At 37.2% G+C, this 15,358-nt stretch overlaps 1 protein-coding gene across 1 annotated transcript; it reads right to left on the reverse strand.

Annotated features, from left to right (window-relative positions):
• Positions 1 to 5,896: 5,896 nt before the first annotated feature.
• Positions 5,897 to 8,038, reverse strand: LOC149197461 (3-dehydrosphinganine reductase TSC10B-like). Its single transcript, XM_089405846.1, has 4 exons — positions 7,540 to 8,038; positions 7,160 to 7,429; positions 6,408 to 6,561; positions 5,897 to 6,323 (listed from the first exon to the last, which is right to left on the reverse strand). The coding sequence occupies exons 1-4, from the start codon at positions 7,876 to 7,878 to the stop codon at positions 5,959 to 5,961; spliced, it is 1,128 nt and encodes a 375-aa protein (XP_089261972.1). The 5' UTR covers positions 7,879 to 8,038; the 3' UTR covers positions 5,897 to 5,958.
• Between the last annotated feature and the right edge of the window lie 7,320 nt (positions 8,039 to 15,358).

Consider the following 15,358-nt stretch of genomic DNA (forward strand, 5'->3'; position numbering starts at 1 on the left):
TTGAGACTAAATTAAATGATCAAAAGTTTAGTGGTTAGGTATTTTATTTTTTAAATATTTTTACTAGTTAATAATTATTAATATACATTTTGGTTATTCAATTACTTTATTATATCATGAACATTGGAATAGCTAATAAGATAGAGGTTAAAGATTAGAGTGATTTTGGAATTGGAATATTAGTATTTATATGGTCATTTATTATTATGTTAATATTTTATGTGAATGCCAAATGCTTTTAGTATATTTACATAGTTATTTATTATGTTAAAAGTTTATGTGGATGTCAAATACAAGGTTACTTATTTTTCCAAATATATATAGATTTGACAATTTATTATGTTAAAATTTTATGTGGATTTCAAATGTTCTTGATGCAAGACGCTGCTCTATATTTTTCCAAATATATTTAGATTTAACATAGAAAAGTTCATTGCGGGAACTTAAATATATGTTTAGAACAATTTTTTTTTTGGTTAAATAAGAGTGGAGCCTTCTATTAACCGCAAGAAATATTACATATATTACATGTCTTTACAAGTGTAAACACCAACAAGGGCTAACCCGATGAATATTAACCATCTACACAACCCGAAACAAACCCGAAACCTTATACTTAAATCTTACATCTAAACCTCCGCCCATTATCCAACCCGATAGCCATTCGATAAGACCCCTAGTGATCCAATAGTCATTAAAGAAATCGCTTCGGAGATATGCGCGACCTTAATTACCAACTTTACGGAGTCGACAAGGTAAATAAACTGTCAATGTATAAAACTTCAAGTCCATTCTTGGACTTAACCTCCTCCCATGTTGAAACCCTATATCATTTCGATCCAGATCCCGTAAGATCCGACGGCCACGAACATTATTGCCTCGGCAACATGCACCCCTTTTACCCGGTTCACGGATCTGATAAGGATTATGAGCCAATGGTTTATAAATGTTCGGGTCCGGTCTGAGAATTAACCTTCAATTACTTTTAGAACCCGATATCCATATGATTAGGCCCCTGTTGATCTGATGGTCCTCCGAGATATCGGATCGAAAACTTGCATGATCTTTACTTTCTTTACGGACTCGATGAAGATTATGAACCACTGATCTAAAAATCTTCAGGTTCGCTTGAATAGTTAACCTTCGATCACTTTCCCACCCGATAGCCATTTGATGACGAAGGCTATCAAGATCTGTGGTCGACGACCTTCTAAGAAACCTGTTGTTTACCAAGTGCCCCTCCCCTATAGAAAGCTCTGTTTTAAGCATTTTTTAGGGATCAATGGTTAAGAATGACTTTCTCTTCCACTTACTCCTCCTTCCACTGGTGTTCCTTCTTGTTCATTCCTAATAGTCTGGAAGTTCTCCATGTATTTGGTCGTCTGTCTTCCCCGAGGGTGTCGAATCCCAAGCATACATGCTGTAACTTTCTTTGCAAAACACTCCTTCATTCGCCAGATGATCAGCTAGCATATTGGCTTTTCTTCGCACATGAACGAGGCTAACCGTTCTCAGGGTTTGTAGGTGGGAATGAATGCGCTAAAAGACCTGCAAAAGCCGCCAATGTTTTGAAACTTTTCTTGGTGCTTTTCCATTACATATCTTCTTGGCCGCATTAATAACCAATTCAGAGTCTGCTTTAATGATGGTATTATGTAAATTTGACTCGACCGGTATTTCCAGGCACTACTCTAAGGCCATGAGCTCTACCATGTTATTAGTGGCAGTCCCCAAATGACTGTAAAAGATATCCTTAATACACCCCTGCTCATCTCTGATGACCCCTCCAAAACCAGTCATCCCTGGGTTACCTTTAGAGGCTCCATATATATTGAATTTCAAGAAAGCATGAGGAGGAGGTTGCCAGAAGTCTTTACCAGCATTTATCTGGCTCACACCCTTGTTTATGCTCTGGGGAACTACCGAATGGAGACCCAACTGTAGCAGTATATGAGTGTCCTAGGGCAAAGTAGGGTTTTCAAGAGGTCTCCCTAAAAGGGCTCCAACAGTGTCTTTGAGTTGTCTTAATAATTGTGCAATAATGTTCTGAGTTGAGCCAGTTTTATTCTTGAAAATCTTGTCATTGGGTTCTTTCCAGACATCCTAGATTAAGAAGCCTAGAACCAGAGTCCAAGCTTTGTTGATGATTTCGCCTGAGAAGTCTTTTCTCCAATTCTTCAAAGTGTTGGTAATATTGAGTCTATCCCTGTGAGTCTGCCTAAAGATTGAGGCCACCCAATCCCACAAGGTAGAGGTGAATGGGCAGAGGTTGAGTAAGTGTTCCATCATCTCCTCTTGTGAATCACATAGATGGCATTTGGCTGGGCCAACAAAACCCCTTTTTAAAAGATTTTCCCAAGTTTGAATTTTCTTTTGTTGAACCAACCACATAAACAACGTTATTTTCATCCAATGTTGGTGCTGCCAAAGGTCCTTCCATACCTTATCACGGTTTTGATAATCAAACCCTAGGGCTATTCGTTCAGCTTCTTTGAGGTTAAAGTTACCTTCTATGTTTCTTCCCCATCTCAGTTGGTCAGACGAGGATGATACCAAAATCCTCCTCTATTCCAAGTCTAGAGCGAGAGAGTTTGCCTGAGCTTTCAAAGGGCTCTCTTCACTGTAGCCCAGGTCCTTCCATATTCTCCATTTACCATTGTTCCTTACCTAATCCCAGAAGTCACTTACCATGCATAAACCTTTGTTTTCAGTGTCATTCTTGAGAGGCGTTAGTTCTTCCCTAAACAAGTTTGGTTCCTGCTACGAGTTGTCCTCCCAGAATCTTGCCAGGTTCCCAGCTCAAATCTCCCACATGCTATGCTGCGAACAATAGCTCTATTTTCCCAAACAAGATTCCAAATGTGGGAGCCCTTGATAAGCCCAGACATTTGGATATGATCCCTCTCCTGCCAATTATTTGCATATTTCTGTTTCTAGAGCTTGGCCCAAGGGGTTGTTGATTCCTTAAGTCACCTACACTAAAGTTTTGCACCGGAAACTTTGCTAAGCGTTTCAAGGTCATGAAGCCCCAAACCACCATGGGCCTTAGGTTTGCATAGCTTGTCCCAAGCTACCAAAGCCCATTTATTTTTCTCTTCCCCTTTTCCCCAAAGAAAATCTCTTTTAATGTTCTTGATCTATTGCATAACTCCTATAGGATCAGGAAGAGCTGACATCATGAAAAAGGGTATGGCCTGTAGGATAGCCTTTGTAAGCACAAGGCACCCTGCCAAATTCAAAGATCTGCATGTCCATTTCCTGATACTATCCTGAAGTTTGTTAATTACTGGCTCCCACACTCCCCAGCTTAGAGGTTTGTCCATAAGAAGTATTCCAAGCTACTTAGAAGGTCATTGATCCCTTTGAAACCCTAGAATTCTAGTGAGGTTTCTCTGAATAGCAATGTCAGTGTTAAAAAAGAAAACTTTTGATTTGTCAAGGCTTACCTCCGTACCAGCAGCCATAGCAAAGTCGTTCATGATTTGTTTAAAAGCTTTGGCTTCCTTCACAGTGGGAATGCCTTGCAACATAGTATCATCCACAAATTTTTGGTGAGTTGAAGCAGCTCCATCTATGATAAGTCTCAGTCCCTGGATTCTTCCTTCAGCGCTTGCACTTTTTATCGCTCTACCTATCCCTTCCATCATGAGCACAAAGAGGAAGGGTGAGAGCGGATCTCCTTATGTGAGACCCCTAGAAGGCATAAAGGTTCTTGAGGGCACGCCATTAAGAAAGATTGAAAAACTAGCCATGGATACAAAGGCCATAACCCATCTAATCCAGTTCTGGTCAAAACCATAAGCTCTCAGCACTACCCTGATGTAAGACCAACGTAGCTCGTCATAAGCTTTCACTAGGTCACGCTGTATGATCATACCAGCTTGCTTATTGCTCTTAAGAGAGTGTACCACCTCATGAGCTTGTATGATGTTATTGAAAATTTGTCTTCCTTCCACATAACTAGTTTGCTCCTCTGAGACAAAAGCTGGAAGAAGGGCCTTGAGTTTGTTAGTGATCACTTTGGAAATAATTTTGTACACCACATTACATAAAGCTATGGGTCTAAATCTGTCTGGTGTCATAGCTTTTTCCTGCTTTGGAATCAAAGGTATGAAAAAGGCATTGAGAGCCTTCAAAATCGTTCTGGATCTTCTGGTGTCTTCCACTACATCAAGGATGTCTTGTTTGACTGTTCTCTAGCATGCTTTGAAAAAGTCCACATTGAATTCATCCGAGCAAGGAGCTTTCTCATTCTGCATCTCATTGATAACTTCACTGACCTTATCTTCAGACACTGGCATGTTAAGATTGTGATTGTCTTCCCTTGTTACAAGCTTGGGAATGTACTTTGTGAAATTGTTAATGAACCGAGACCTGTCCAAGAGAGGCTCCTTTGCAATGCTAAGGAAGTGTTGTACTAGGACAGATTCCATTTCTTTATGGGAGACAAGCTCTTTCCCTTGAAAATCTCGAGTTTTGAAATTTTGTTATGTGACCTGTGATCCAAAGTTGATTTATGAAAAAACTGTGTTTCTTTCCCCTTCTCTATCCATTGCACTCTCGATTTTAGAATATCTCCTCTTGAATGCACCTATCTTCCCATTTCTTCTAAAGAGAATCAACTTGAATTTTCCTTTCCTCGGTAAAACCATGTGTTATTATGATCTGATTAATCCCATGAAGTTTTGTTTAAACTTGTCTTTTGACTTTAATAATATTACACCACTCCTTTTTGTTCCAACCTATGTTTAGAACAATTAAGAGCTAGAACATAATATATGTTTAGAACAATTAAGAGCTAGAACATAATTCAATATTTATTAGGTAATGACATAGTTAATGTGGTTTTGAAAATATTATTGTGTATTTATAATAGTTAGTTTTGTTTTTTCTTTTAATATGTACACTTTCCACATTTCACCATGATATGAATAGTTTTTTACCATACATAAGTTTATTGGGTTTAATGTAAAAAAAAATATGATATTATTATTGTAATTTGGTAGTCAAATAATTTTGATTTTATTTCTATATTTAATTATATTTGTGTTTTTTATAAGCAAATTATGAATTATATGCTTATATACTTATACTAAATATAATAAGAAAATATGAATTAGCTATTTTGCAAAAACATATATTTACAATACACCAAGATATAGTTGTAATACACATGTTACACTGTTGCAATCTATATAAATATAGTTTAACTTAAATTAAAAAATTAACAATAAAATTAATTAAAAAAAATATAGATATAAATAAAAACAAAAATGCTTTATGCATATGTTCAAATATAGTTTATTTAAGTTTAAAAAAAATAACAATAAACTAATTAAAAAATATAAATATAAATAAAAATAAAAATGTTTTATGTATATGTCCATAGTGTTTTGGATTGATGGTGAATGGGTGCACTGTTAAGACACTCCTTGTCATACATCACTGGTTCAAATCCAATCAATACATATAATACCAAACTAGTTTATTTTGAAAAGTCAACGATATTTTTTAGACTGTGCATTAAGTTCACCACTGAACAACAGTTAAAGCCACTTATCAATAATGCAGCTTCCAAACACCAAATTAAAATTAATTATATTATAAGTAAAGTTTGAACTGCATTTTCAGAAAACCGACACATCTGCCGACCATAGAAACTGTCATAGATTGGCCCTAGCAATTCAAATATTTAATATAACATGTAAATCGTTATCTTGGCATCAGTTAAAATTTACACTGAAGATTACAGTGCATTATTAAATACATAGCAGAAGATCATGTACATCTTTTTCATGATGTGTCTGGTGTGCAAGGCATTATCAGTTCAAGATTTGACTCTCAATATGTCCTCCTTCCTCTGAGAGGCATATGAATTTTAAAAACAATAAAATAGTAAAACAGAATGAGCATCCATTTTTATTATTTTATTACTTCAAAGTGAAGTAAAATCTGCACTTAACCGACCTTTTCCAGCTTTCTATTGTCACTGTCATAACGGGGAGGCTGCTTTCCGTCCTTGTAATAGAGGTTATGAACATAACGTAGAACAGGAGGGGTTAGAGAGGCTATAATGAAACTTAGAACCCTACATGGCAGGTATAGAACAAGCTCCAGGAGAGCCATGAAAAACGAATCGGCTGGGAGTACACCCCGTGATAAAGTGGAGAGGAAAAACCCTGGAAACAGTGCAGTAGTTAAAAACCTTCCCTCCTTGGCAGCTTTGAGAGTGTAATTTGCAACATCCTTTGCATTCTCAGCCCTATTTCGCTTGTATAAGTTGAATATCTTCACCAATGTAAACATCCCATCCTCTATTTCAGCTGTATGAAAAATACAATACACATCATCACTGCTGAAATCCCAACTGAAATGGAAGTATATACATTTAATATGCACCAACTCACCTTCACACTGATCCAACAATGGAGTCTCTACAAACCCGGGGCAAACGAGGCTGACAGTGATATTGTAAGGTATCAACTGTAGTCTCAGAGACTCGGCCAAACCTCTCAGAGCGTACTTAGTTGCAGTATATATGTCATGACCATAGAGTAAAAACTGCAAGTAAATTTGTTAATATCAAGAGCCGTAATCTCTTAAAAAAAATAAGAGCAACCCATAATAAAACATCAACAAAGTAATGAACCAGGGAAAATCAAGATGTTTGATCCTACACTATGAATAATTATGTATGCACAAGGATGAGATATATTCAATCACATCACTATGGGGTAAAAATATAGCCACGTGGAAGGAAGATAGTTTTAGTGGTAGCTAGCTATTTTAATTGCCTAAGATAGTTTTAGTAGTAGTTAGCCGGTTTAATTGCCTCTCCATTAGTGTTACATATTTGTCTGAGTGGCAAGAACAAGTTGAATATTGTGAATACTAATTCTTGCTCAAAAGGCAGGACCATTTGAATATCTGAATCTAAGATGAATGGTGAAATCTGATTCTAAGGTGAATAGTGAATAGCAGCAGTGGTTATGATTCAATCCCCAATCTTAGGCTAAAGAGTCCTCCAAAACTACAAATTATATATTAAGGAACAAAAAAATTTAAATATCTTGATATTAAAGTGAATAGTCAGAGAACCATCACAAAACAAATATACCCAACCACTAAAACTTCTACTTCAATAAATAAAAGACCATACCAGAGATCCAAGAGAACACATGAGCACAATAGACCCTGGAGGCATGGGCTTGCCATCTCGATTTTTCATAAGTGGGAGAGCAGCATGCAAAGTGTAGAGAGTCCCAGTCAAATTTGTCTGGATAATGAGATCTAGCTCCTCTATACTTGTGTTCTCCAAATACTCACTCCTGAGAAACCCTGCGTTGCAGATAAGTACATCTATGGGTCTCCACATATGGGACTCCTTAATGGCCTCCGAAATCTTTTTGTAGTTGCTCACATCTGCAGCCTTAAATCCAAGGAACCATGCCCATGTTAATACCCACAAGAAATTCAAGCTCCTGAACAGAATAATAAGGAATTTTATAGGGAACAATAACAATTTAGGCTAACTATTACCTTTGTGTTGATCCTACTTCTGTCACAATTAACTTCTGTAGCAAGATCTTCAGCAGCCATGTTCAGTTTTACAGGATTCCTGGCAATCATGGTGACAAAGGCACCTTGAAGCAGCGCCTCTTTGGCCAACTGAAGACCAATTCCACTGGAGCCTCCAGTGATAATTATGTGCTTATTTCTCAGACTCCCAATTTTAACCTTAGGTTTCCATACAATTTCAACATAAAATAGCAACACCAGGAGGATTGCACCCAAGGCAACTGCACCTTCTGCCAATCGATCCATTAGCGCTGAAGCCTCCTCAGATTGGAGAAACCAAAAGACATCACATTCTTGCATCCGCTTTCTGCTTTTATTGTGGATTCCTGAAAGTTTACATGCTGGGGTTGGTTGTTGAGGATTCAATGAAACAGTAAATTAAAACAACAGTGACAGAAGCGGTATTGCATGTAGCCCATTGAATTGCAATAAAGACTCGAGCGGAGGTTTGCTGTGAGAACTTAATGCATACCAAAAAGTAATGATTCTAGTCAGGGCTCGGACCATTTCCCGTAAGCAATTACTTGGTGGGTATTCATACTGTTCACATATTAAGTTTTGCTTTTCAATGAATGAGATGGATTTTACACGTTCGGCGAATTGAATAAAAGTCACTAAGATTTATGGTAAGCAATATAAATGCTCTTATCAATGAGATTTATGACAAGCAGGGGTGTAGAAGGTAACTTTTTGGAATTTAAGTTTTAGTTGTATAGTATGCAGAAAATGAAGCGTTCAATATTGAATGTGGGGTAGTTTAATCAGATTGTTTTCTTTTCTGGAAAATTATAAAAATTTAGGTAATATTTAAAAAAAAATTTGCAGGAATTTTTGTAAATTTAGATTAAAGTTAAAATTTTTGTAAATTTAAGTTAAAGTTATTAAATTTTATGGTTTTGAGTGTCTATGGTGCTGAATCCATTGCCACTTTCAAAAACATGATTTATACACTCCATCTGCAAGATTAGTTGATTTTTTTTGTCTTGATTTGGGCCAAAAGTCTCTGAATTTGTTTTAAATAACTAGAATTCACCATGTAAAGAAGGATAAACAAAAATATCTCTCTAATGGGTGAAAATCACTATCAATTTATCACTATCCATTACAAAATATAGGATAAATAGATTAATGACTAAAAGTATTATTATTATTATTTTATTTTATTTTCATAATAAATAATAAATATATAATATGATTATTTAGTTTTTTTCTTAGATTTATTATTTATAATTATTTTAAAGCTTATTTTAACTAATTAATTAATTTAGTGTTTGATTTAAGAATTTTAATAATATGATTCTTTTCCAGTTATTTCTTTTTTTAATATATAAAGTATTTTTTATTATATTATTATTTGATATTTTGTTTGATGATTCATAACTATTAAGAAGAAAGAAAGAAAGAAAGAAATAATTTTAATGATGCTAAAGATAACTTATGGGAGAGATTGCTTCTTTTATTCATCTTCTTGATGTATTTCGCACTTTTTCTGTGAAGTTTCACAATAAATGCTCTCATGAACCCCTGCTAAATAGATTATGGCAAGAGCTAGTTGCAAGCAATCTGCATAACTTTCTCTGTTGTCTTTGAAGGCCTCAAATTCTAAAATGAAATGTTTTCCGGTTTCCACTTTTCCACAAGAACAAAAAATGCATACTATTTCCTCCCACACTTCTTTTGACCTTTCTCTGTTTCTCTCCAAGAGATATTGGCCTCTATATATGCTTTTGGTTGATGACTATTACCTAGATTAAACACTTCAATATAGTATTTTTTCTTTATTCCTAGCTCCTTATCCCATGTAAGTTTGTGGAACTTGTCCATAACAAAAGCTTTGATCTCTTTGTTCTTTATTGGACACTCTAAACTTATTAATAACAAAAAAAATTTATAAGACAGGCATTCAAACAAATACCCCATTTACTAATAATAAAATATATATTATTTTATTTTTTCATCACAATATATATATATATATATATATATATATATATATATATATATATATATATATAATTTCACATTAATTTTATGTAAAGAAAAATATTTTTTTTTGTAAGTGTAGGTAGTGCCTTCCTTTTCTATTTATATTAACCAATGAGACCAGATACATCGTTTTGGTGGCCTCAACCTGCCCCGAAGGGAAACCAAGTCTGTTGGCCACCTAAGTTTGCTATAAGCATTCCAAAACCAAAATTTTACTAGTCTTTCCATTCGGGCTATGTGCACTAAACAGTTAAAAATACTTAATAAGCTACGAACGAGCATGAAACAGCAAAAGCAAGACAGTTCACAAAAAACAGGAGAGGCAGTGAAGGTTCATGCCTTCCGATCACCAGCATTCAGATCAGTATCAACGGGGGTATCCATGGGTTCTGCATGGGTTGGAGTCATCTGAGTCAGCTTCTGTTCTATCTCCTCCAACTTGTTATCCTACATCATCATGATTACCTGAAAATTTTTCATTTCTTTTTGCAGGTTTGGCATCCCTTGGGCGATTTCAGCCATTTCCCCCGCCACCTGCTCCAGAGCCTTCGCAAGAAGGCGTTTTAACACCTAGTATATGTGAAGAGTTTTCCGGTATAGCGTCAACCTTCCTCGAGTATTACCAGGATCTCGGATTACTTCTACCCACTCTTCTATCTCAGAGTCAGACTGTTCTTCCATCACGTTTGCCTCCATCTCTTGAATAATCTGGTGAATGTCGTCATTCGTGCCTTCTCTGTAAGCTCTAGCAGCTTCCTGGACTGCTGTCAGTGTAGATCTCCTCCCTCTGCGTTGGTTATCTAGTGCAGCAGTTGGCAAGTCTTCTTGATTCCACTGTCTTGGACATCCTCTGCCTCCTCACCCCCTTCCGCAGCCTGGGCGCGCCATCCTTCCTTTTACCGTTTCCTGTTTACAGTTTTCATTCACAAAGGTCAGATTTTGAGGATTTACAAAATTGTCCTCCTCCTCAATTCTCTTGGTTTTTATCCCACCTCCCCTACTCCAGTCACCTTCATTTGTTTGGGGTTTGCAGTGATTATCTTTTCCGGAATGAAGGAAGGTGAGAAGGCCTTCTGTCATACGAACCAATTCCTGGGCTAGGTGCATGGTTTTCATGTCCCTCCCATCTACCTCCCTCTTATCCTCCACTGTGGGTTGAGTGATTCGACCCTCCATGTTTCTCCCTAGACTATCTGCTTGGCGACATTTTCTCCACCCGTCTAGAACCCTTCCCTGGTTCGGTCCCATTTCACCAACATATTGCATGGCAGAGTAAAAGGCAGCCTCACTCTTGCTCTCTTCTTCCCCAGAGGCTTCCAACATTTCGGTTTCATCCAATATACAATTCAAGACAGAGAAAAGACTGAGGAGGGACCAGAAATGACATACTCGAAATCGCGATTTTCCTTAGAGGCTCCTTTTGTTTGCGTTGCGCTCTGCTCCTCTTCCTCCTAGCGCAGCTTGCCTTTCCTTCTACCCTTCGCCACCTTCGGATGATATAAAACACTTGTCCCACTCCCTCTTCCACTACCGCCGCCAATTCTGCTTTCCTCTTTCACTCCACCTCTCCCACTCCAATTTCTTGAGATGTGCACTGACATGCAGTACACTACCTTGTTGGAAAGTACGGCGCCACATATAGGGATGGATTCCTCTATCTTGCCGCAATCATGATTTTTGTTGTCACCCTCACCTACTTTTCTCCACACCCCGATCGGGGGCATGTAAAGAAAAATATGACTCAGAGCCAAATTTTTATTTATAATAATTTTTTGTTTTTAAATGCAATAAATATGTATAAATATAAAAAAATAAAATAGGAAATAGAATATTTAAAATAGAATTAATGTTGTAATTTAAAATAATAAAATGTGTATCTTCTTTTGAATTTAATACATTGTTGATATGTTGTATTTTTAAAAGTATATTAATATTAATAATAACAAATATTTTAATATTGGAATAAATAAAATATTCCAATATGTATATTAATATAATTTATATCAATTATAAAGTAATTGAATGTCCATTTTATTTTTAAAAGTATTTCAATATTTATTTTAAATAAATTATTTGAAGGAGCTCGGTTGCATCAAGCACGTTGAACTAGGGTTTACAACAAGGTTTGAGAGCTGATCACCATGAAGGGGCGAGGATGGGGGAGTTCCACTCCCTCCTACAGTCATGTAGTTTCGAACGGCTTCAAGAAGCCAGTGGAGACAGGAACGGGGAGCATCGACACTGAGAAATAGGGAAACATCAGATCTCAGGATCAGGAGTAGGAAGAGAATCACGAGGAAGGCAGAAGAGAAAAGAGAACGGGAGGATGCAGTCACACTGTGGAGCACAAGAAAATGACATGAATTTGTAAACTGAGGTCAACCATCACACCTCAGGTTGTTTTAAGTGACCCGACGCTTTAGTTGCATAGAGATCACATGGTGACATATGCAGTGATATGCAAATTTATGGGGATATGGCCAACGGAGAAGGCTTTGTACGCTTGGATAAAGAACCACTGGAAACCTAAGGGAGAAATAAATCTTCACCTTGAGTCCAAGGGTTTCTTCACAGTCGTGTTCACAAAGTTGGAGGACAAAGATAGAGTATTCGAAGGAGGACCATATTTTTATGCCACTGTAGGCCTCTATATGCGACCATGGGTGATGAATTTTGTCCCGGAACGGGAGACATTCACATCAGTTCCGGTATGGATAAGACTCTACTACCTACCTTTAGATTATTGGCTGCCAGAATCCTTAAAAGCCATAGGCAATAAACTAGGTCATTTTTTTAAAATATCATATGCGACTCGGTGAGGGAAATACACCTCCTTTGTCCAAATATGCATAGAAATGGACCTTTTTGGAGCATTTCTAGGCGAAATCATTCTAGAAGTTTATGACGAAGAATGGGTGCACGCGATGGATTATGAACATATCCCATTCAGATGTCGCAAATGTCATGAACACGGGCACCTCTTCAGAGACTGCCCATTAAACAAGATGGAGAACAATATTAAAACCAACACAAGCAAAGACACTGAAGGCTTTACCAAGGTGGGAGGTAGAGGGAAAGGAGGGGAAAAAAACCAAAAGAAAACCAGTGAGGAGCAGCAACCAATTTATAATAGCTTGAAAATATTAGAAGAAGAAGATAGAAACAATGGGACGAACCAGGTAACGGAGGATAGTCCTGCAGAAAAGGGAAAATATGATAGCATGGAGGATACACTTGAAAACAATAAACAAAAGGAGAATCTGCCTAGCACTATGGAACTTGACAGGGACCATGAGATGACCCCAAGCGAGGTTGGAATGGAGGACCATGAACTGAAGGAAATTCTTGAAAGGGAGAATCTCGATCTAGAAAAGTTCCTGGAGCAGGGAACCATCGAAGGGGTTGATTCCCTACCACAAGAGGCATATGAAAAAGTACAAGAGCTTTTCCTTTGGAGATCTCAAGAAAAGGGCTCTAGGGTCAAAAGAAACCATGATGGACAAGAAGGCAGAGGGGTTAAAACTATGGAAGCTACACCGAGACACGATCCCAAGAATCCAAGCAGGAAAAGAGGAAGAAAAAGATAGAATGAGTTGCTGATAGAGTGTGGGAAACTCATGATCAACTCAGGTAAGATGAAAGATCTTACCAGTTATTCTTTTACCAACCTTTCTTAATGAAGCTCACCACATGGAATATTAGGGGACTAGGAAGTAAAAGAAAACAAAGAAATCTTAGCAATAGAATAAAAGAAGAAAAACTAGATATGATGTTTATTCAGGAAACAAAATTTTCAATAGATAAAATAAGAGAAATACACAGCAAATGGCTCATTAAGTATGAATATCTAGAAGTTAAAGTAGACAACAAAGTAAGAGGAATTCTTACACTTTATAACCCCCAGAAGTTTGGAATCCTAGATGCTGAAGCATCTAGGAACTACTTTTCAATGGTAATCCAACCTTTGGGTGACAAGGAAGTCTATATGTTCACAAATGTCTATGGTCCTCAAAAACTTGAAGACAAGCTCAGCATCTAGGAACTACTTTTCAATGGTAATCCAACCTTTGGGTGACAAGGAAGTCTATATGTTCACAAATGTCTATGGTCCTCAAAAACTTGAAGACAAGCTCAAGCTCCTCATCTCTCTGGAGGAGCTAAAAGAAATATATCCTGTTATGCCCTGGATTTTAGGAGGGGACTTCAATATGATCAGATCTCTTATGGAAAATAAAGGTGAGACCAGAACACTAGGCAGAGACTCCATAGCCTTTTAGAACTTCCTAAATGACATGAGGCTAGTGGATACGGAGACAAAAAATGGCACCTTTACCTAGAATAATAAAAGGGTAGGGGCTTCTTGTTATGAAACCAGCTCAAGAAAAGATAGAAAAGATAGATCAATGCCTTAGAATTCAACCTCTTCGAGGGGGCAACCTCCTTTACATTACATAAATGAACAATTCTTGGATGATACAAATGACAAAACCTCCTTTCTATATATAGGAGTCTAAGAAGTCACAATATAATCCAGCCGACCTAACAATAATAATATAAAGCCACAAAAATAACAATAGAGGGATTCTATGGGGCACAGAAATAACAATATGGGGGTAATAGGGGCACAACAATATAAATAAGGGGTATAACTACAATAGTAATGGGGTAATCACTAGTATTATAGGGACCCAACATGCCCCTCTCCTTCAAAAAAGTGTTGTCCTCAACGCTTGAGTAGTTCTGGATACTTCTGCATAAAATTCTCATCCTCCCATGTGGAATCTTCAGCGGATAAGTTCTTCCACTTGATAAGATACTCTGAAATTGATCGATTTCGTAGCTGTCGAGTTCTTGTTTCTGTGACTGCTTCCGGTTCCAATATAATTTTTCCTTCCTCGTCAAGTTCTGGCAATATTGTTTGAATTGGGAGCTTGTCACCTATAACCTTCTTTAAACATGAAACATGGAAAACTGGGTGCAATCGAGAAGCTGCAGGAAGCTCCAATTTGTATGCCATAGTACCAATCTTTTGCAACACCTTGTACGGACCATAATACTTTGGTGATAATTTATTATCCTTCTTAGCTTGCTTTAGGGACATTTGCTTATATGGTTGTAGCCGTAGGAATACCCAATCACCTACATCAAAACTTCTTTCACTGCGATGTTGATCTGCCTGTTGTTTCATTCTATTTTGTGCCAACACGAGGTTATCCTTTAAGAGTTGGAGGACTTGTTGTTGATGTTCGATGTGATGTTCCACTGCCTGAACCTTAGAATTTTCTCTTAAATATGATGTGATGGATGGTGGTTGATACCCATAAAGTGCCATAAATGGGGTCATTTTTGTTGCTGTATGGAAGGAAGTGTTATACCACCATTCAGCCAGAGGCAACCATTTGACCCATTGTGTCTGTTTATCAGATACAAAGCAACGAAGATATCCTTCCAAACATTTGTTTACTATCTCAGTTTGCCCATCAGATTGAGGATGATAAGATGAGCTATGAGCTAACTGAGTACCAAGACAAGAAAATAATTCTGTCCAAAAATTTCCAGTGAAAATGGGATCTCTGTCACTTACAATAATCTTTGGGTTTCCATGTAGCTTTTGAACTGTTTCCATAAATGCAGTAGAAACTGTACTGGCTTTAAATGGATGTGATAATGCACAAAAGTGTGCATACTTGGTAAGTCTGTCAACTACCACCATGATGACACTCTTTCCCTCAGACTTGGGTAAACCTGTGATAAAATCCATTGAAACCTCCTCCCAACGTTGGCTTGGAATGGA

This window comes from Pinus tabuliformis, chromosome 2_2, assembly GCF_031772625.1.
Source record: "Pinus tabuliformis cultivar Carrire ecotype Pingquan chromosome 2_2, CPIR1, whole genome shotgun sequence".
NCBI lineage: Eukaryota > Viridiplantae > Streptophyta > Pinopsida > Pinales > Pinaceae > Pinus > Pinus tabuliformis.